Consider the following 24,782-nt stretch of genomic DNA (forward strand, 5'->3'; position numbering starts at 1 on the left):
TGTAGATTCAGAGAATATTTTTATGTACATCTTGACTAAAATCCACCCATCAGGCTTCCTGAGACACATCATCCTCGAAAAGGGAGTGGATTTATTTTGTCAGTTAGAAATATTGAAAAAAAAAAAAAAAAGCCTTGTTATGCATTTCCAATCAAATTTAAAGATGGTCTGGAACACATACTCTCCAAGTGTTAGAGTAATTCCCTGGCAAAAGGGGGTGGGTGAAGCACAGACATGGTGGTTCATGGGAGTAAAGGGGGGTGTGAGGTATAATTGTGAGTTGCTCCATTCCAGCTGGTCAGTGCAAAGCAAGCAGGTTGTTGTTGTTGTCTATACTTCAGGCATGTGATTTTTCCGTCTAAAGTCAGAGTTCCGTCTTTTTTAATCTCGGGGGAGAAAAAAAAAATTATCTTCCGTTTTTCCGTCTTTTTTTCCCGACCCTAAGTCAATATTCGTCTACTTGCCGATTCGTCTTTTGTAATCGAGACGTAGCTTATATCACGCCGTAGTTGATTGGTCGATATGTTCCTTGTGACCAATATGGACATCTCTCCCGTCCAAAGGCAAAACCCAGTAACTCAATTTTGGTCAAAACTGAGCTGATAATGATTTTGGAGTTCCTAGGTGATATGCTTTACATTAATGTATGCGATATTGTAATTTGTTCCGTAAGTAAGCTGTTACGCGCATGGCAGGACCTAGCAACTACCACATAACCGCGTGGGTACAACAGAAAAACCTAGTAACTCACGGGACCAATCGAAGCTTCTTTGTCAGTCGCCTTATTGTCTTTAATGAGACATTTGCACGTATGGGGGCCGACGGTCAACCTGATTATGTGATATTATGGAATATTGGCCCAGGACGTTGCAAGCACCTTCATTAAATGTATTGTTCTTGATTCTTCCCCTTGCATACTCTTTGGGCAGATAACTGTGGAGGTCAAAATAAAAAATGGACGCTGTACACGGCTCTCGCCCAATGTGCAAACGCAGAATGGGGCCCACCCGAGATTGTGATCAAATATCTGGAGAAAGGGCACACGTTCATGAGAGCAGATTCAATCCATGGCTCAATCGGCAAGAAAATGAAAGCTCAAGAAAACATCTATACGTTTGATGACTTTGTAGATCTTTGTAAGACAGCATCAAGATAGATTGGTTTTCCTTTGTTTTCTCAAAATCAGCTAGAAGTGAGGTACTAGGTTTTGCCTTTGGACGGAAGATCTGTTATGAATGATGACGTTATTACCGCCATTTTCCAAATGTAAACGATGTCGGTTCTCGAGAGAAAGGACGCTTCACGAGTAAAATAAATTGACAAACATGTCAAAAATAAGTTTCGATGGGACTGGACGGAAAGGGAAATCACTGATACTGTTGAGAAGAAGGAAGTTACGACTTTGTTCGGCGATTTTATTCAGAAAATCGATCTTCCCGGTTTTGTGCACGTGGTGTCATGATAATATTGATTATGGATCACGAGGTTTCAAAGCTTTGGAAGTACATGCGAAACGGCAAAAACATATGAAACAACTTGAAGCAAAGAAAACTAACTTTTCCCTAGCTGGTACTTTTGCTTGTCAACCGAAAGTGAGCAAACCTTACGGACTTCATCCTTTGTTTACATCCGTAGAATTGAGAGGAAAGATCCACCCAAACAACCCACTTCAGTTGCAGACAGGGTAGTTAATAATGAGGTAAGCTAAAAAATATTTGCTTGCAAAAATACGCGTGTTTGTTTTAAATATCAACCAATTATTGCTTTGCGAAATATAAATGTTTATTTCTAAAAATAAAAAGTCACGTGAAAATATATTATGAAATTACAGATATTCAAAGAGTTGCATTATTGATTCCAGTTAACAATTTATTTGAAATTAATTGTTAGGGCTCTCCGAAGAGGTAAATGTGTGAAGTGAACTGAAGTAATGTGGTAATACTGTAAATAAACTGTAGATAATAACACTGATCAATGTGACACCTGTGGATGTGAAATGAACACAAGATATAAATATTAGTGACAAAATAATGTTGGGACTGAACCATATACAGTGATTCATTAGGATAAATGGGGATTGTATGTTCTATTAATGATGTTTTCATGTCTTTAAACACTAAAATATTTTCTTCAAATGGTTCTGTCTTTGTTAATTTTAGCATGTTAAATTGGTGAAAAACCAACCAGGAGCTTGCTGGGGGCCTTCGTCCCCCAGACCCCCGGAAATGTTTTCAGTCTTTTTCATTGTGGTCAAATCACATGCCTGATACTTCCTAAAAACCCCCCAAACTGGAATTGTTGTAAACATTCTCGGTGGAGTTTTTTTTAAAATTCTTTAGTTGTGGATGAAAATAGTCGGGACGTTGATTCTAGGCCGCGCCGATGCTCATATATTGCGTTGCTGCTGCTGCTGCTCCGAGAATATTATCAGTACCGCTGTGCACTGTAGCCACTAATCCGTTTAGGGCCAGATGCTGCACATTGTGTTGGAATATGGAGCAGCCATAGATAGCCGCTCTGTCCATGCATGTCTCCTCCATGCCTTCTTTTACTGAGCACTTTTTTTGTTTTGTATTTTCAAATGTTGAGCAAATATTGAAGTCCCTCCAAAAAAAAAACAAAGCTTTGAAATGAGCATGCAAATTTGAATGATTATGTTACCCATTTTTAATTTACCTTTGCTGAAAATGCCTAACACGCCGTCAAAGTAAAGAAAAGCCCGACTTTCTGCACCGAACACTCTTCATTAGCGATGGTAATTTAGTTTGCACAATGCAGCAGCATTCATTACAAGGAGATCTGCGAAGATTAGGACAAGTACATGAGACCAATGGAGATGACACGGGATGCCGCCGCGCTCTCCAGAAAAATCTACGGTGAATTAGCAGACTACTTGACGAAGGGCGAGTAAACGTGAAGCGTGTCAGAAAAGTTCCAGGACTGTGGATGGTGATTACGTCGACAATGGCATCTGCATGAAAAGTGCACTCCAAATCAGGGAAAACTTTGGATTTGAAATATAATATATAATATGAAATGTATATATATATATATATATATATATATATATATATATATATATATATATATATATATATATATATACATATATATATATATATATAATATTTCAAATCCAAAGTTTTCCGTTATACAGTGCTCAATATACGTTAGGTCAGGAAAAAACACAGAGGTTATTTCATCCCTGCTCTTCAGGGGATTTTTTTTATATAATCCCCAGAAGAGCATGGAAACCTGCAAACAGACTTGTTGGGATGAATACAGAGGTTATTTCATCCCAACAAGCCTGTTTTGCAGGTTTCTCTGCTCTTCAGGGGATTAAATGAAATAAAATCGCCTGAAAGGCAGGGAAACCTGCGAAACAGGCTTGTAGGGATGAAATAGCCTCTGTGTTTTTTCTCCTGACCTAACTTGCATATATATATATATATATATATATATATATATACAGTATATATATATATATATATATATATATATATATACAGTACATATATATATACATATATACAGTACATATATATATATATAAATATATATATATATATACACACATGTATGTATGTGTGTATATATATATATATGTGTGTATATATATGTATGCATGTGTATGTATACACAATTTGTGTGTATATATATACATGTATGTATTTGTGTATATATTCATACATATATGTATGCGTATACATATATATACATATATCTATGCATATATACATACATATATATACACACATTTATATATACACACACATACATATATATATATATATATATATATATATATATATATATACACACACATATATATATATATATGTATATACACACACACAGTATATACAAACACATATATATGTATAGCGATGTCGATTTTATGCAATCTCGCCCATCCCTACTTATCCGTTTTCTGTATAATCTGTTAACGAGAGCTGGCGTGTGCTAATAGAAAAACTCGAATCCTCCTCAAGTATTTGTGTTCATTTATTCACTCATTTCATTTACTGAATAAGCCGGTGCTGAAATATGCATGCGGGGTGCAGACGCAACACTTGAAAATGAGTTATTTATCATTTCTGCCACGGGAAGGCGGGAGAAAAAAAAAAAAAGAAGTTAAATTTGAAATTAAATATGCCTGTCAGTTTACTTGCTTGAAATTCAGAGGGAAAGGTGTAAGCTGCTCCGCCGGAAAGAAGGGCATGTGTATGCAAATGAGGGGCCCACACTTCCCCTGCAGTGAGGGGGAAATGGATCTTTCCAGTGGAGATCAAAGAATGTTTGTGTGCACGTGTGTGAATTGTCCACGTGCACAACTTTGCAGGCACACTCCATCAATTGCTTTTACTTTGGCCAGCCCGCATTACCGTCTGCATGCATAAGTGCGCGCTACACTTGACTAGATGCATCATGCACCCAAAATGAGCCAAGGGTGGTGCTGGAAGAGACAGATGGCCGTACGTTCTCCAGTCCTTGTTTAGGAGCAGTTAATCATCATCTATCTTTGCGCTTTGTCGGCATAACTTGTCACGCTCACACTGATGGACTCTTTGAGCACTTCTTCCCTCAGCGTCCTTCAAAAAATGTGTTCTGTAACAAGTCCCCCCCTTTTCTTCTTCCTTCAGTCATTGTCATTTATACACAATGTCTCTTTCAAATGTTGATTCAAGAAGAAATGATTTTACTTTGCTGTGACCCTCACTCAAGTTATATTACCCAAGGACAAACTGTTATTGCATTCCTGCCTTCCTCCATCAAAGAGGACCTATGATGCATTTCGTCTTTTTTGACTTCTGACTGTTGTTACAATGTTGGTTGTCAATGTTAAACAATGCCAAAGCGTCAAATAAGAAGGATGATGCATTTTGGCTTGCACACAGTTTTAGGGTGGACACAAATGCTTCTAAAAGCAATTGATCAGAGAGTGTGCTGGTGTACCTAATGTTGTGACCGGATTAATCTAAATCTTTTTTTTGGACCGTGTTTGTGAAGAAAAATTGAGGGGACAACTTCAAGATATATATTTAATATGATTATTAATATTATGTAATAGTATAATATATTATATCAGTATAAATTATTTACTGTATATATCAGGGGTCCGCAAACTACGGCTCGCGGGCCGGATCAAGCCCGCCGGCGTCCAAAATCCTGCCCGCGGGATGTCCCAGGTTTAAAAATATATATATACAATTATTTCTTATTATTTTTTTAAATCTATCCTTTCTAATTAATTTTCTACTGATCGTTACTCTGTGTCTCCTAACCGCTCAGGCAAATTTTATTGTCTAAAAATGCATTTTTCCATCGATGGAGTGCGCCATAACCAAGCATGCATCAAGATAGGTCTTGTCTCAAAGTAGGTGTACTGTCACCACCAGTCACATCACTCCCTGACTTATTTGGAGTTTTTTGCCGTTTTCCTGCGTGTAGTGTTTTAGTTCTCGTTTTGCGCTCCTATTTTGGTGGCTTTTTCTCGTTTTTTGGTATTCTCCTGTAGCAATTTCATGTCTTCCTTTGAGCGATATTTCCCACATCTACTTTGTTTTAGGAATCAGGAATATTTTAGTTGTTTTTTTCCTTTTTTGTGGGGACATCGTTGATTGTCATGTCATGTTCGGATGTACATTGTACATCCACAGTAAGTCTTTGCTGTCGTCCAGCATTCCGTGTTTGTTTACTTTGTAACCAGTTCAGTTGTAGTTTTGTTCTGCATAGCCTTGCCTAAGCTTCAATGCCTTTTCTTAGAGGCACTCACCTTTTGTTTATTTTTTGATTTAAGCATTAGACACCTTTTTACCTGCACCCTGCCTTCCGCTGTTTCCGATGTCTACAAAGCAATATGGAAGTGTATTACACGGTTACTCTGCACCTACACTCAACAACAACACTTAATTTGCAGACTATAATTATTGGTTTACAAAAAAATATTTTTAACCCAAATAGGTGAAATTGCATAATCTCCCATAGCACACCAGACTGTACCTCACGGTACACTAGTGTGCCGCGGCACAGTGGTTGAAAAACACTGATCTAGATCACATGTAAGCGTTTTAAAATGTTGATTAGAATGATAAATCTACATAACTGAGCTACACAATGATTATTTTAGGTAGACTTGTTGCAAAAGCATAGTCATGCTGCCTATATCCATATAAAAAGGACAGAAGACGTTATATGGAGAAAATATAGAAAAGGGGAATTATAAAAACATTTTTTCTTTCTTAGATGATCAGGACGCTCAAATGTCAAGACGTTGTTTAATTCGTTCTGTTGCTTATCTTCCAGCATGAGAAAGGACCGGCACGTTCCAAATGGAAATGGAGCAGTGGTGGTGAAAGAGTAGGAAGTGGGGAAAAACAATCTAAACATCCCTTCATCAGCGGAGGTGATTTCATATGCGCTTTGGTTTAATGCCAAGCTGACAGCCAAGTGAATATTGTGACTGACCGAGCGCGTCCGTAGAAACCAACACAAAATCGTTAGTGCCGATTATGCTGCATCATGTGGAAAAAAGAAGGCAACACAAGCAAATCACTTGTCAATGGACACAAGCAGTGCTTCAAAAGAACAAAAGCTGGTATGCAAATGCTTAAAGCTCAAAGACTAACTTTCATATTCAATATCTGCTGCACTCTGAGGACTGTTTAGACTGGAATCTGAAAGAACAGCACACATGGGGGAAGTGTTTGACAAAGTCTGTACATTAATGGAACAGAAAGGGTTGAAGGGAAAACTGACAAATATGATAGAAGACAATGAAACATTTCTCAGGGTGCGACCACAAACCACATTAGAGTCATTCTCACTTCACTACCATAAAAATAAAAAGCAGTCTGAAAGTATTGACCAAACATTATGCATTTGTCATACGCATAACATGAGTGAAACTGCGTATGTTTTGGATTTGAAAAGCAACACCTAAACCAACAGTGTGTGTAACTAGGGATGGGTACTTTTCACATTCAAACCGATAAAGTTCCAGTTCCAAGTACCTAGTAGCCTACTCTTCAGTATCAATGTGTGTTTTCATGTGGTAACAAATTAAATAATAAAAGGTTTACCAATTTACATACATACATACGTACATACGTACGTACGTACATACATACATACACATACATATATATATATATATATATATATATAAGCCTGTTTTGCAGGTTTCTCTGGGTATTTTATCAATAAAACCCCCTGAAGAGCAGGGAAACTTGCTCTGTGTATTTTACTGACCTAAGGTATATTCCGCTTTTTTTACATTCCGCTTTTTTTACATTTGAGCTGATCATAACTGTGCTGTCTAGCTGTTACATCTTGGTTTTTGGTTTCTTTTTACCACTTCTGACTGTCATTTGCAAGTATGCATTCATTTCAGTTGTCTTTACGAAGTAGTCTTTACCATTAAGTTTAATCTGCCAGTAGTTAAATTTAGTTGATATGTTCAGAGAATTTGAAAATTTTAACGTGGCCAATTCATTCAAAGTGAAATAAAAACAGACCGATACGATTAGGTATGGGTACCTCTCACATTTGAATTTATACGGTGCCAGGGAATCGATGACGGTGCTGATTTGCGGTACTTTTGTGGGTGTTCAATTGTGCAGTCAATAATTGTTAAATGAAATCTAAAAAAATATATTTTGCATTTAAAACTAATCTCTGCAGTCAATGTGTTATCTTGTTTTTTTTATACTTTGGTGTCTCCTTTGCAAGTATTTTGTAGTAGACATTCCATGTAGTTGCAATTCCAAGACATTAGATGGCAGTAGTGTATAGGCAATAGTGTGTTGCTGTAGCCAGGATGTAGTCTTTTGCCAATAAGTTCAATGTGTCTTGTACTTTGTTGAGCCCTACAAAGTGTTTATACTGCAAGTACATATCACATGCATTTTAGTTGTAATTTTTATTGCCAAATTCGGAGGTGTTGAAATCGCCATGTAAAATCACGAGTGCTAATCAGTAGCATGAATCTGGAATAGCAAGTGTAAGTTAGCATTGGGGGAGCGCATTTTGAAAAGTGGAGGCTTACTTTTGAGCATTTTTTTTTTTTATCAAGCATGCTTGCTTTGTAGGCATGAAAAATTGCAACATTACCGGGTGACTACACTATGAGTGCTTGTTTGCCTGCCCAATGTTTGAACCGATGTTTAGACATAACGTGCAACAAAGGTTGCAAACTATAGTACGATTTTACATAAATAGTAGTACCGTCGGATTTCTGTCGGTGCCTGTAAAAGTACCAAATTAAGTACCCATCCCTATGACTAACACTTTAAAGTTGGCTGGTTTTGCAAAATTAAAAAAAAAAAAATGTTTTGTATTTTGTGCACATTTCAAAATAAAATAACCTTGTTATGCAAAACACAACGTTCTCAGAGGATAAATATATACACAGACAAAATATTGTGTAAACATCTATCTATCTAAAACATAAAAAACAGTCATCTACAACATTGATTCACTATCTATGAGCTTCATACACACCAATTAGATGAACCGATGGAAGAAAATAGAATGGAGACAGCGAGAGGGAAAAACAAAACCAATTCATATTTTTTGGTAGAAAAAACACCCAAAAATGTTTTTTTTAGTCTGTAGTTGAAGCATCAAGAGCAAAAAGTGTGATGAGACATCCACATTTTTGGCTGACAGTTCTGTAGCGATAGCTGATGCGAGTCAATGCCTGAGGAGTACGATGACGGTTCAGAGTCTTATCTGCTCGACAGGAGAAGTACTCTCCAGCCTTTCTTGGGATCATCCAACCATTTTTTTTTTTTTTAAATCGGGAGAGCCTACTGGCATCCAGAGATAAGCGATCAGGTGTTACCGAAATAAAGCTACGGAAATGACTCCTAAAAATTGTTAGAATACATTTTGATTAACATGTTTTCCTATGGCTGTCCACACAAACACGGATAGTCAAAACAAATCTCGCATCTATACGAGTGGATTTATAACGCGAGCCTCTATCTAGGTTCAAAATAAAAACAACGCTGTAAATTAAAAACTTCATGTTCCCTTGTAAAAAAAGATTATACATTTTTACATGCATCGCGATCAGGACTTGGACGATTCTGAATTAATGTGCAAAGGTAAAAAAAAAATTGATTTTTTAAATTCTGCTAAATAAAGTACCGCATTTTCCGGACCGGGTTATAGAACACACTGCCGATGAGCGAGTCTAGTCAGGTTTATTTTCATACAAAAGGCGCACCGGATGATAGGCTGCATTAAAGGAGTCGTATTATTATGATTTTTTTCAAAATGGAAAACACTTCCTTGTGGTCTACATAACATGTAATGGTGGTTCTTTGGTCAAAATGTTGCATGGATGATGTTTTACAGATCATTTTCAAGCCGCTTTCTGACAGTCGCTTTAGGATGCGCCGTTTTGTGGGCGATCTTATTTACGTGGCTCACCATCGACAGCGTCTTTTCTCCGTCATCTTTGTTGTAGCGGTGTAGCGTGCAAGGACGAGAGTTGAAGAAGTGTCAAAAGATGGAGTTAATTATTTTAATGACAATAACGGAGCAGCATCTCCTCATCCATGGCACACTAGTGCAATAACAACTCCGGAAATATGTTCCATGAAAAATCGTCCAACCGGAACTCTCTAATAACTAAAGTTCTTTGGGCGAATAATGTAAACTCACTATACCAGTATGTTTTATCGCTTTCATGGCGAGTTTACTGACAGATGTAAGTAAGACACATCTTTATATAAGAAATGGCAAGAGGGGAGAATGAATGTCCCATAACAACAAGAAGATAGCGAAAAAAAAATGTCGACACGGACTTCAAAGGCGGAAGCGCACATTTTTAGGACTTATGCAGATCCCAAATACACATCAACAGGTACTAGAAGGTAAGAAAAGTCGGTTTTGCATAATATTGCGAAACAAAACACCAGATAACATGTTTTACCTTATACACAGACCATAATAATACTCATATGTTACAGCACATCAAACGGTGCGGCGTCATAGCTTACCAAAGTCGTACAAAAACATTTTGACGGATTTTCGAGCACTGTGTGTAATGCTTTTAAACAGTGTATTGAATTTTTTTAAAATAGTTTATTGAATGTATACAATGAGTACATAAGTCCAATCAAATGATTATTCGTGCGTTCGTTTTGTCTCGATTACAGTAACTTATTATTTTCGGGTCTCCCTATGTCTGGCATTAAAAATTACAGTTGCTACAAAATACGGCTGCTAGACTTTTGACAAGAACAATAAATTTTGATCATATTACGCCTATACTGGCTCACATGTACTGGCTTCCTGTGCACTTAAGCTGCGACTTTAAGGTTTTACTACTTACGTATGAAATACTACACGGTCTAACTCGGTCCTATCTTGGTGATTGTATTGTACCATATGTCCCGGCAAGAAATCTGGGTTCATAGAAATCCGTCTTATTGGTGATTTCCAGAGCCCAAAAAAAGTCTGCGGGCACAGCTGCACTGTGTATTACATAGCTGAAACAAAAAACTAAATAAAATCCACGTTTGGTCATTTGGCGATTTAACGTTATTATTATGACTACGCCGGCTGTACTGCGCTACAAGAGATGCATGTCGAGATAAAGAGAACAAGAGGATGGAGGAGATTAAAATATGGAAACAGGGAGGAGATGGAGGGTGAAAAGGAAGAAAAATTTGCGCTCTGAGCAAAAGACAGCTTGATTGGACACAGACAGTAGATATCCTCTGAGTTGTGCTGCTTCATTACTTGGGCCCCATTTGCCAATTAAAGCCCGGGAACCAAGAAAGATAATGACAAAAAACGAGCCACTTTGCGCCCTGAGGAGTTCCGCACTCCCAATGTGAGGCTGTCACATGACCAAAGCGATACATAAACACACACACACATTTCCAAATGCATTAATGAAGCTTTGCTTATGGGAAGACTAATCAGAAATCATTTTTTGTTCTGCAGCACCGCGGGTCACTGCGTCCCAATTGCCGATACAGCCTATGCTCCGCTGAATGATGGGAGGCCGCGGACAAGAGCACCGAGAGCGTGCTCATTTTTAACAACGGCCGCTTTCAGCTGATGGCCATGTTCACAAATGCTCACCGGCCCACTTAATTGGGCTAAAATGTTCATTTAAATTGAATTCCCCCAGGTGCGGAGATAACAACGTTGCCCGATTCTGCTCGACGACGACGACGACGGGATTGTGGAGTGGGAAGGTTGGCGGTGTGCGGGGAGAACCTCTCAGCGCGTATTAGTCCACGTTACGTGCAAATGCACAATCAAGTGGACTAAGCAAGTGGTCATTATTCCAACCTCGCCATTACAGCGACGTCCCCCTTGAAAACGGGCTTTGACTACTAAGCAGCAACTCCCTCGTTTTGGGGGCGGAGACCATTTTCAGACAGAACTCCCACAACCCTCTAACGCAGGGGTGTCAAACGTACGGGCCGAGGGCCGGATCAGGCCCGCGAAAACAGGTTTTATCCGGCCCACAGGATGAGATTGCGAAGTATAAAAATTAGGGGTGTGGGAAAAAATCGATTCAAATACGAATCGAATCGTTTACGTTGTGCGATTCAGAATAGATTCTCATTCTTAAAAAATCGATTTTTTTGTTGTTGATTTTTTTTTTTTTTTTTAATCAATCTAACAAACCACTACACAGCAATACCATAACAATGCAATCCAATTCCAAAACAAAACCTGACCCAGCAACACTCAGAACTGCAATAAACAGAGCAATTGAGAGGAGACAAACACGACACAAAACAAACCAAAAGCACTGAAACAAAAATGAATATTATCAACAACAGTATCAATATTAGTTATAAATTCCGCATAGCAGTGGTTAAAAATCCCTCATTGACATTATCATTAGACATTTATAAAAATAAAAATAAAACTGTCACAGTGGCTTACACTAGCATCGCATCTCATAAGCTTGACAACACACTGTGTCCAATGTTTTCACAAACATAAAATAAGTCATATTTTTGGTTCGTTTAATAGTTAAAACAAATTTACCTTATTGCAATCAGTTGATAAAACATTGTCCTTTACAATTGTAAAAGCTTTAAAAAAAAAAAATCTACTACTCTGCTAGCATGTCAGCAGACTGGGGTAGATCCTGCTGAAATCCGATGTATTGAATGAATACAGAATCGGAAAAATATCGTTTTTGAATCGATAATCGAATCGAAAAAAATCGACATATTATCGAATCGTGACCCCAAGAATCGATATTGAATTGAATCGTGGGACACCCTAAGATTCACAGCCCTAATAAAAATGAACCTAAAATTTTTGAATGAAAGAAACTGCTGTTCTAAATGTGTCCACTAGATGTCACAATAGAAATTCTTGGTATCTTTGTAAATGATGCAACATATGTACAAAATAAACCACATGATGCTAGTACATCAGTCGAGGAAAATGATCAAACTACATAAATAACATACAAATATTTTGCTAAATATTTGTTTATATTGATAGACACCAATGAGTGGACTGATGAACATTATCACATAAATTATTCAGAAAATATAAATGACAAATAAATATTAACCGCAACATATAAGTGTAAAAAAACAACAACAACATTATGATTTGTACATTGGTGCCTGTTCTATTTTCAAACAAAGAAAAAAATCTGAAGTTGTCTTTATTTTTAAGTTATCGTGCCGTGATTTTACCAGTTCGGCCTACTTAGGAGTACATTTTTCCCCATGTGGCCCCCGATCTAAAATGAGTTTGACACCCCTGCTCCAACACGCTCCACTGCGGGCAGTGTGTGTGTGTGTGTGCGTGTGCCCCAAGATGAGAGAAACTGTGGTTTGAAATATGGATCTTTTGATGACCATAAAGCCTGCAAAAAAAGAGAGGGAGAAAGTGTGTGAGGAGTGTGTCAATGAAACTTTTGTACACACCCCTTGCCTTGGCTGCCTCACAGAGCCAAATGTGTTTCAAGTTCCAGTCTGCAAGGTCTCTCAAAATGTCTTCTGTCAAAATGAGCTGCTAGAAGAGGGCGAACACCGGTGTTTAAAAAATGGGGCGACTATGGATCAGCAAAGCGAAAAGGAAGACGGATGACACAATAGAAGCTGTCAGGTATTTCCCACAAGCCTTAGCTGAGGTTGCAAGTGGACTTGTTTATGGAAAAGAATATTCTCCTTTGTATACTTAGATGTCAACTTGATGGCAAGTGGACTGTTTAGATAAGGGGTGTCAAACATACGGCCATACTTGCCAAACCTCCTGATTTTGCCGGAAGACTCACGATTTCAGAGCCCTACCCGAAAATCTCCCGGGGCAACCATTCTCCCGATTTCCACCCGGACAACAATATTGGGGGCGTGCCTTAAAGGCACTGTCTTTAGCGTCCTCTCTCAACTGAAAAGGAGACTATTATATATGTCTCCGTTATCCATAGGTTTATCTATAACCCATAAAGTAGGCAGGCACGGAGCTATTTCTCAGCGTGTGTTTATTCCAGCCGGCACGTTAATACACTGACACACAACATCCGGTTTCCCATCATGCATTGCTTCAAAACTACGGCAAGTAGTAATGTCCAAAAACATAACAGAGACGAAGCAAAAGAACGAAGAAGAGACATGGAGACGACGAGTAAGACGTACGCGTGCAAGTTCCAAAATTATTGGAATAAAAAATTTCAGTTCATCCAGGCATCCAGGACAGCTCGAAGGGGAAGGGGTATGCTGCCTGCAAATTTTGTAGATTAGACTTCTCCTCTGAACACGGTGGATGAACGGATATACTCATTCATGAATGGATTATATATATATATATATATATATATATATATATATATATAAAAATATATATATATATATATATATATATATATATATATATATAAGTATACAAATGAGCATTTCTAAAGAAAGAAACTGCTGTTCCAAATGTGTCCACTGGATGTTACCATAGCAATTCAAGTGTAACCCACGTCACACATGACGCTGTTTAAAGACGACGTGTCAGCTGACTTTAAAAGCGCCCTCTGGATTGGCTGCAAATACTCCAATCAGCGCAAGTGCAATAAACTGCTCCTGTTGTGGCGGCCAGCAGATGGCGGCAGACTGATGTAGCGTCCACGCACAACAACATTTTCATTGTCAAATATCTACTCAACAGATAAAATAACGAAATGGTAAGATGCAGAGACTTTAAAGGGGAACTGCAATCTAGTTTTTAAGCATGAACTGATGAAGCCTGCTTGGATGAAAGATGAAATGTCTTCTGTGACAAACTAAATTAAGACCGGAAAGGACAGCTCCAGTTGATCGCGATGGAGCCTACTCACACGAAGCGCGAAAAGTCTTCTAAGGAAACTCCAACAGCCCAGTCTCTAGTCTGACAAAAGCTACACGACTAGAGCTTTCCTATCGAGTCTTTTAAGACAACCTCAAAAATCCAGTTAGTCTAACTCGTCTGACCGAGTAGAGCTTTCCTATCTAGTCCTTGAGCATGAACTGATGAAGCCAGCTTAGACGGGAGGCGAAACATCTTCTGTGATGTCCTGAATGAAGACTGGATAGGATAGCTATAGTGGATCATACTGGGGCTGTCTATCAGGTCTTTGGGCATGAACTGACGGAACCTGCACGGACTAGGAACGGACATCTAAGAAAACTTTAACAGTACCGTCTCTAGTCTGACCGACTAAAGCTGTTCTATCTAGTCTTTAAGCATGAATTGGAAGCCTGCTTGGATGAAAGGTGAAATGTCTTCTGTGACCTACTTAATTAAGACTGGAAAGCACAGCTACAGTTGACTACGATGGAGTCTGCTCACACGAGGAGAGTCTTCTAAGAAAACTTCAACAGCCCAGTCTCGAGTCCGACTAGAGCGACAAGACTAGAGCAGTCCTACCTAGTCTTCAAGCATGAATTGATTAAACCTGCTTGGATGGGAGCCAGAATGACTTCTGTGACAAACTAAATTAAGACTGGTAAAGACAGCTCCAGTCCATCACGATGAGCGAAACGTCTTCTAAGAAAACTCCAACAGCCCAGTCTCTAGTCTGACTAAAGCGACAAGACTAGAGCTTTCCTATCTAGTCTTTTAAGCAAAACATCTTTTTTAACGACCTGAATAAAGACTGGATAGGACAGCTGTAGTCGATCATACTGGGGCTGTCTATCAGGTCTTTGGGCATGAACTGACGAAACCTGCACGGACGAGGAACAAACATCTAAGAAAACCTCAACAGTACCGTCTCGAGTCTGACCAACTAAAGCTGTCCTCTCTAGTATTTAAGCGTGAATTGGTGAAACCTGCTTGGATGCAAGGTGAAATGTCTTCTGTGACAAACTAAATTAAGACCAGAAAGGACAGCTAGAGTCAATTACGATGGAGCCTGCTCACACGAGCAGAGTCTTCTAAGAAAACTTCAACAGCCCAGTGTCGAGTCTGACTAGAGCGACAAGACTAGAGCATCCTACCTTGTCTTTAAGCATGAATTGATGAAGCCTGCTTAGTTGAGAGGCAAAATGACTTCTGTGACAAACTAAATTAAGAATGGAAAGGACAGCTCTAGTCGATTACGATGAGCGAAATGTCTAAGAAAACTCCAACAGCCCAGTCTCTAGTCAGACTAAAGCGACAAGACTAGAGCAGTCCTACCTAGTCTTTAAGCATGACTTGATTAAGCCTGCTTGGATGAGAGCCGGAATGACTTCTGTGACAAACTAAATTAAGACTGGTAAGGACAGCTCCACAGTTGATCGCGCTGGAACCTGCTCACACGAAGAGCGAAATGTCTTCTTAGAAAACTCCAACATTCTAGTCTTGAGTCTGACTAAAGCGACAAGACTAGAGCTTTCCTATTTAGTCTTTTCAGACAACCTCAAAAATCCAGTTTTAGTCTAACTTGTCTGATTGAGTAGAGCTGTCCTATCTAGTCCTTGAGCATGAACTGATGAAGCCAGCTTAGACGGGAGGCGAAACATCTTCTGTGACGTCCAGAATGAAGACTGGGTAGGACAGCTAAAGTCGATCATACTGGGGCTGTCTATCAGGTCTTTGGGCATGAACTGACAAAACCTGCACGGACGAGGAACAAACATCTAAGAAAACCTCAACAGTACCGTTTCGAGTCTGACCGACTAAAGCTGTCCTATCTAGTCTTTAAGCATGAATTGGAAGCCTGCTCGGATGAAAGGTGAAATGTCTTCTGTTACCAACTATATTAAGACTGGAAAGGACAACTACAGTCGATTACGATGGAGCCTGCTCACACGAGGAAGAGTCTTCTAAGAAAACTTCAACAGCCCAGTCTCGAGTCTGACTAGAGCGACAAGACTAGAGCAGTCCTACCTAGTCTTTAAGCATGAATTGATGAAGCCTGCTTAGCTGAGAGGCAAAATGACTTCTGCGACAAACTAAATTAAGACTGGAAAGGACAGCTCCAGTTGATTACGATGAGCGAAACGTCTTCTAAGAAAACTCCAACAGCACATTCTCTAGTCTGACTAAAGCGACAAGACTAGAGCAGTCCTACCTAGTCTTTACGCATGAATTGATTAAGCCTGCTTGGATGAGAGGCAAAATGACTTCTGTGACAAACTAAATTAAGACTGGAAAGGACAGGTCAAGTTGATCACGATGGAGCCTGCTCATACTAGGAGCGAAATATCTTCTAAGAAAACCTCAACGACCCAGACTAGAAAGACAAGACTAGAGCTTTCCTATTTAGCCTTTTCAGACAACCTCAAAAATCCAGTTTTAGTCCTGCTCATCTGACCGAGTAGAGCTGTCCTAACTAGTCCTTGAGCATGAACTGATGAAGCCAACTCGGACAGAGGGCGAAACATCTTCTTTGACAACCTGAATGAAGACTGGATAGGACAGCTCTTGTCAGTCAGGCCCAAGTTGACAATGTTAAAAAGAAATAAAATACACTCCTTAACCTGCAAGTTTCTAAAACTGACAACAAATTGTTTTATTTATCCCCGAAGTGGAAATGAAAGAGAATAGCCTTTTACTTCCTGGACTGCAGAATCCCACAAACAGTCCAAACAATGTCAGTCAACAAAGTCTAAGCTCACTTTTATCCTATTGGTATTGTTCTTTATGTGAGACACAAAAATGTCATGTGTATATGCATGGTGGTGGTGGTGAAATAAGCATAATCAAACAACAAAAGCCGTTCAGGAAAAAAAAACAAAAAAACACATTTCCCAATTCCACTGCAGCGATGTTTGGGGGTTTTTGCGTACCTGGCGTTTGGAAGTTGATGCGTCTCATTTCCACAGGATCAGTGGGGTGGTGGGGGGTGATGTCGGCGTTGTTCAGCAGGCACTTGGTGCGGGGTTCTGACTCCTTTCTCTTGCGGCTGGAAACACAAAAGAAAGAGAGGGAACACACAACAAACGACTTGAAAATGCGCACGGCAACAAACAGTCTCTGGGCTCACTAATGAGCTTTAAACAAAAAACAAAACAACAACAACACAGCTCAACGATATTGAGAAAAAATTTAAAGGGGAACATTATCACAGGACTTACAGTATGTAAGCGTCAATATATACTTTGATGTTGCAGAAAAAAGACCGTATGCTTTTTGAACCGATTTCCGAACTCTAAAAGGGTGAATTGGGCGATTTAAACGCCTTTCAATTGCTGTCGGAGCAATGACCTTTCACCTGTGACGTCACAACATGAGGCAATACGCCATTTTCCCGATCTTACTACACGCACCAAGTCAAATAAGATCTGTTATTTTCCGTTTTTTCCACTGTTTTCCCGTACCTTGGAGACATCATGCCTCGTCGATGTGTAGTCGGAGGGTGTAACAACACGATCAGAGATGGATTCAAGTTGCACCAGTGGTCAAAACATGCGAAACTCCCTCGTTTGTTGCACACTTTACCGATAACAGCTATGCTACGATAGAGATGGCAAGAATGTGTGGATATCCTGCGACACTCTAAGCAGATGCATTTCCAACAATAAAGTCAACGAAATCTGCAATATTGGAAAATAGACCACCACTGAATCTGCCAGAGTGCCTCGGGAGCTATTCAGGGACGACGGCAGTCTGTTCTCGCAGACGAGCGAGGCAAACCCCCTGGATGTGTTGGCTAAGACGTGATTTATGCCAATTCTGACTTATTTTGTCCACCAAACTCAACTTAACGTTGTGCATGAATGCACAAAGGTGAGTTTTGTTGATGTTATTGACTTAAATGGAGTGTGCAGGATTGCAAGCTAATCGATGCTAACATGCTATTTAGGCTAGCTGTATGTACATAGTGCATCATTATGCCTTATTTGTAGCTATATTTGCATCCACCCTTCCCTCCACCCACATTTAATGCCAAACAAACACATACCAATCGTTGGTTAGAAGGCCATCGCCGAATTTGTCCTCGCTTCCTCCCGTGCCGCTGTCTGTCGTGATATGGCTCAATAGCTTCAGTTTCTTCTTTAATTTCGTTTTCGCTACCTCCACACTCCAACCATCCATTTCAATACATGCGTAATCTGTTGAATCGCTTACGCCGCTGAAATCCGAGTCTGAATCCGAGCTACTATCGCTATACCTTTCTGTGCTATCCGCCATGTTTGTTTCTGGTTGTTTCACGCTGTGACATCACAGGATAATGGACGGGTGGATGTACCGATCGTGAAAATCAGAAACTTTGAAGCCGTTTTTCGGGATATTGCGTTATGGGTAAAATTTTTATAAAAACATTGAAAAAAAAAATAGGTCACTGGGAACTGATTTTTATTGGTTTGAACCCTTCAGAAATTGTGATAATGTTCCCCTTTAAAAGAAAGCAAATCACGAGCTGAGAAGCTCCAGGAGTGTGCTTGAGTCACTCTAATTAAAGTTATCTGCTGTGCTGAGACAGCCCAGACTGTCTTTCCCCTTGTCAAATGCCAGTGAGTTCAGTCCAGCCTTACCTGTCAGGTTTGCTGTTCCCAGAGAAAGCAATAGGAGTCAAATAAATACATTGAGATGGTGAAAACACACAAGGAAAACAAGGGAGAGAGAGGGGGGGAGGGGAGGGGGAGCAAGAAGAGAGATAAATCAATAGAGAGCAGTTCACAGGGGTCAGCGATGGGCCCCCAAAAATTGTGCAAATTAGCATTTTGCTGGTGTGTATATGGTTTTGTGTGCACCCACATTTTGTCAATGTAAATCAACATTTGTGTACACTTTTATCGTAAATGTCTAAGTGTGTGTGTGTGTGTGTGTGTGTGTGAGAGTGTGTGTTAACAATGCGGGGCTAAAGACGAAGGAGAGCAGGGTAAAGTCAGGGCCAAGGGCAGAGCCGGGAAGCACTACTCACCAGGGAGCGATTGAATAGTGGGGGTGAGAGAGAGGGAGAGACAGAGACGAGAGACAAAAAAGAGAGAGAGAGAGATTCAAGGGGAGATGTTACTCTCCCTAACCACCAAGGCGGAGGTAAGGCAAGGTCAGACAGGGATCATCTGACAGTAGCGATATCTACTCGGATTGTTCAGCGCGGCCTGCATGACATGGTTCTGGGTTCTCCTGCCCTGCACTTCTCACAAGGCTCAGTCGGAGCGATCGGAACTGAGAGATGATGGTCTCCAAATTTCTGCTTAATAGTCTTACATGTGCTCTTAGTATATTTCAGTGTTCTTAGATGACGTACTGCAGTAGACAGATACGTATATATATATATATATATATATATATACATATATATATATATATATATATATATACTTTATATATATATATACATATATATGTATACTTTATATATATATACACACACACACGTAGATCGAGGGATATATATATACATATATGTAGATATACATACTGTACATATACACATATATACACAGTATATACATATATATGTACTGTATATACACATATACATAAATATATACATATATTTATTTAAATACACATGTATATATATATGTGTGTGTGTGTATATATATATATATACATATATGTAGATATACATACTGTACATATACACATATATAAACAGTATATACATATATATGTACTGTATATATACATATATATATATAAATATATACATATATTTATTTAAATACACATGTGTATATATATATATATATACATATATATACATAGATATACATATATATATATATATATATATATATATATATATATATATATATATATATATATATATATATATATATATACACACATACACACATCTGAGCAAGGAAGGCAATTTTTAAAAGCTTGTGTATTTAGTTTTCAACCCCATGGGTAAGCTAACCCTGATTATTGGCCATAAAGAAAAAAGTTAAGGAAAAATAATTGATTTCACATAGACATATTAATTTTCCTGTAAAATTAAATAAAAGACAGGAAAACATTTAAAAGTTTATAAGCCGTGTTGTTTTGCGACTCTATACTATTTTTCTTTAACAGACCGTTCTCTCTTGATTGTAAAATGGTTGACCCCTGGTCTAGATTTTTGTTTTATAAAATGGCTAAAAACTAAAGGGTGCTGAAAACCTTTTTTTTGAAATCCATATCACAAATCCTATTAATTCCGATTTGTAAACGATACATATATATTTAAAAAAAAACAAATAAAATTAAAAAAAATATTAGGCCATGTCTGCATCATCCAGAATGTCAGCAGCCAAGAGGAGCTTTTGTAATCCTTATCTCTTTCAAAACAGGTTCATTATATATATATATATACTGTATATATATATATATATATATATATATATATATATAAAGCTGTCCTATCTAGTCTTTTAGTTTATTGTGTTTCTACAACGTGTCACAGGCCAATAAACAAATAAGCCTGGGCAGCTTTTCGGACACCTCTGCTTTATGTATTTTACCAGAAGAGGTAAAGTGTTACTTAACGACGGAAGAGTGTTTCCAGGCCATGTCTTTCTTTGTTAGTCATAAATCCAGCTGGTCAAAGGCATGCTTTCACACCTCGCTCTAACGGCGGTGGTGATGCACACTCCCCCGGGCTGGTTATGGTGCTACCTCAGGAAAATACTACGCTTTTCTTGACCGCTTGTATTTGATTACCAAATAACTTTATGGCCTTTTTGACTGGTATGTGTACTGCATGGGGATTTGACCTTGACCATATCGAAATATGAATACATTAATCCGAGTGTCTAGATGTGTTTGAATATTATCTAAATATAAAAACAAAATTGCTAAGTTGGGAGTATTGGTCGCTGCTGCTATGTCTTTTTATTGTCTGGCAGACCAGGTGTGTTAAAAAGCAGATATTTGGATGCATACCACCAACAAGTAGTGCCACATGTATTTATGACCACCCAGCACTAATTAATGAACAAATATAGAGGTTTATAATAGGGCTGCACCAAATTTTTATTTCTTAAATCAATTGATCGCTAGATTTAAATCTTTTTTTTTCTTTTTTTTTTCCTATACACCAACACTTTTCGTGTATGCCGAGATTTTAAGTGCATGTTTCCCACTCGGAGACACAAAGTACATTATTTAATTCCGCCATTTTAAGTGCTCGTGCGTTGCACCAGTCCCCCAGTGATAATAGTACATGCAAGATTTTTAGTTTATTTGCCGCAGTGGAGTTGATTAGAGCAGTGGTTCTCAACCTTTTTTCAGTGACGTGCCCCCTGTAAACATTTTTTTGATTCAAGTACCCCCTAATCAGAGCAGAACATTATTGATTGAAAAAAAGAGATAAAGAAGTAGAACCCAGCACTATGTCATTAGTTTCTGATTTATTAAATTGTATAACAGTGCAAAATATTGCTCATTTGTAGTGGTCTTTCTTGAACCATTTGGAAATAAAGATATAAAACTAACTAAAGTGATTCAATTATAAATAAAGATTTCTACACATAGAAGTAATCATCAACTTAAAGTGCCCTCTTTGGGGATTGTAATACAGATCCATCTGGATTCATGAACTTAATTCTAAAGATTTCTTCACAAAACATCAATATTTATGGAACATGTCCACAAAAAATCTAGCTGTCAACACAGAATATTGCATTGTTGTATTTCTTTTAACAGTTTATGAACTACCATTCATATTTTGTTGAAGTATTATTCAATAAATATATTTATAAAGGATTTTTGAATTGTTGCTATTATTTTAGAATATTAAAAAAAAATCTCACGTACCCCTTGGCATACCTTCAAGTACCCCCAGGGGTACGCGTACCCCCATTTGAGAACCACTGCATTAGAGCACTGATTAAGGACATACACAAACACAGTCAGCTGCTGTGCATTAGCCGAGTCTATCAACAGAAAGACTAATCTGCAAAGAGCATTAATTGGCATCTGGCAATCACCTAACATGGACATTTTACCCAATAATGATCGTTGGTTGACCGATCGGAACGTCTGTAAAATGTGGATTGGCATTTGTTCGAAAAATAGTGAGCAAACTGTAATCTAGGCTGGTAGATATTTTCGCGTCACATAGATTGCGTTTCCATTGACGGCGTCTTGGTTGGTATATAGCTCTTCTTCGAGGGCCGACTTGTGTATTACAATTCTCCTCCAAAACACTAAGGGGCAGTGTCTTCAGAAAGAGTAACCGCAGCTGTCCTTGACTAGATATTTACGTTTTTTGTGAAGAGTGCGCAATGACCGCAGCATAGACGCCTTTGCTGGCTTTGGAACTAATCATCTAGAAACATCAGTTTACTTTTAATGGACGTTTTAGTCATAAGCCAGAGGACTAGACGTTCGGGAAAATGGATTGTGCAACTCCTGAACGAGTCGTAGCAGAGGACGGGCAGAGGGGTGCAACCCTGTTGGGCCGTAAGGGACACGGAACGAAAGGGAGACAAGTTATTGAAAATAACGCCATGATGGTGTTAGTGTTTATGGTCACGTCGGAGTTCTCATGTTCATGAACATACCGTGCTTGAAAGATTATTTACGGAGAGAGGGGAAGTGTTGTGTGTGAGAAAAAAACACGTGTGTGCACGAGAAACAATACGTGTCGAAATGCAACCTGTTGTCACAAGATAGGCCAACACAACAAGGTGCAAAACGACACATTCCGTGTTTATTTTTAGAGCGCACCGAGATATATACTATATTACAATATCAGTTCAATGTTCAATCATTGTTGCTTTATTTCATACAATAATTTGTACACTTTAAAGTGGAACTACACTTTTTTTTTTTTGCAATTAACATTCATTATGAAACACATAATGATGGATGGATACTTTTTTTTTTAATGCATTCTAACTTATAAATAAACGTAATTAAAAGTCCTCTCCAGCAGAGCTAATAGGAGGTAATCTATTTCGCCCATAAAACCCAATAAAAAAACATCCAAAAACCGCCAACAATGATCCATTTCTTTTACTTGATTTGAATATTAACCAAGTATTAGTGATATTGTTATTATAAGTGCTTACACAGACAAACTATTTATAGCAGTGCCAATGTTTATGTCATCGATTGGTCTGCTGTTTTATCGCTTCCTTGCTCCCTGGACGTTTAATGTAGACCAGGGGTCACCAACCTTTTTGAAAACAAAAGCTGCTTTTTGGGTACTGATTAATGCGAAGGGCTACCAGTTTGGTACACAATTAAATACATTGCCAGAAATAGCCAATTTGCTCAATTTACCTTTAATAAATAAATCTATGTATAAATAAAAAAAAAATTGGTATTTCTGTCTGTCATTCCGTCGTAGATTTTTTTTCCTTTTACGGAAGGTTTTTTGCAGAGAATAAATGATGAAAAAAACACTTAATTGAACGATTTAAAAGAGGAGAAAACACACAAAAAATAAAAATTTTAAATTTTGAAACATATTTCATCTTCAATTTCGACTCTTTAAAATTCGAAATTCAACCGAAAAAAATTAAGATAAATACTAGGCAATTGGAATCTTTTTGAAAAATTAAAAAAATAATTTCTGGAACATCATTAGTAATTTATCCTGATTAAGATGTATTTTAGAATTTTGATGACATGTTTTAAATAGGTTAAAATCCAATCTGCACTTTGTTAGAATATATAACAAATTAGACCAAGCAACAAACAAAGACAAATCATTATTTCTTCTAGATTTTCCACAACAAAAAATTTGAAAATAAATTTAAAGACTTTGAAATAAGATTTAAATTTGATTTTACAGATTTTCTGGATTTGCCAGAATAATTTTTTTGAATTTTAATCATAATAAGTTTGGCTAAATATTTCACAAATATTCTTCACCGAAAAAAACAGAAGCTACAATGAAGAATAAATTAAAATGTATTTATTATTCTTTACAATAAAGAAATAAATTTACTTGAACAATGATTTAAATTGTCAGGAAAGAAAAGGAAGGAATTTAAAAGGTAAAAAGGTATATGTGTTTAAAAATCCTATAATCATTTTTAAGGTTGTATTTTTTTCTCTGAAATTGTCTTTCTAAAAGTAATAAGAAGCAAAGTAAAAAAACAAATGAATGTATTTAAACAAGTAAAGAACCATCCATCCATCCATTTTCTACAGCTTATTCCCTTTCGGGGTTGCGGGGGGCGCTGGCGCTTATCTCAGCTACAATCGGGCGGAAGGCAGGGTACACCCTGGACAAGTCGCCACCTCATCGCAGGGCCAACACAGATAGACAGACAACATTCACACTCACATTCACACACTAGGGCCAATTTAGTGTTGCCAATCAACCTATCCCCAGGTGCATGACCAAGTCTGTAAAATATTTTCTTGGATTTTTAAATTCTATTTGAGTTTTGTATCTCTTAGAATTTTAAATGTCGAGCAAAGCGAGACCGGCT

The 24,782-nt window shown here is 38.1% G+C and overlaps 1 protein-coding gene across 10 annotated transcripts in view; it reads right to left on the minus strand.

The window, feature by feature from the left end:
- Positions 1-24,782, minus strand: part of ptprsa (protein tyrosine phosphatase receptor type Sa) — a 701,781-nt gene that overhangs the window by 96,822 nt on the left and 580,177 nt on the right. For 8 of the 10 annotated variants that reach the window (XM_061883335.1, XM_061883337.1, XM_061883336.1 and 5 more), the window contains 2 exons: positions 17,244-17,359; positions 6,630-6,677 (listed from right to left, as the gene is read on the minus strand). In XM_061883335.1, coding sequence (XP_061739319.1) covers positions 6,630-6,677; positions 17,244-17,359 — 164 coding nt within the window. The remainder of the gene's footprint in view (positions 1-6,629; positions 6,678-17,243; positions 17,360-24,782) is intronic. The other 2 variants (XM_061883338.1, XM_061883342.1) reach the window with 1 other exon arrangement.

The sequence above is a fragment of the Nerophis ophidion genome, linkage group LG22 (assembly GCF_033978795.1).
Source record: "Nerophis ophidion isolate RoL-2023_Sa linkage group LG22, RoL_Noph_v1.0, whole genome shotgun sequence".
Taxonomy (NCBI): Eukaryota; Metazoa; Chordata; class Actinopteri; order Syngnathiformes; family Syngnathidae; genus Nerophis; species Nerophis ophidion.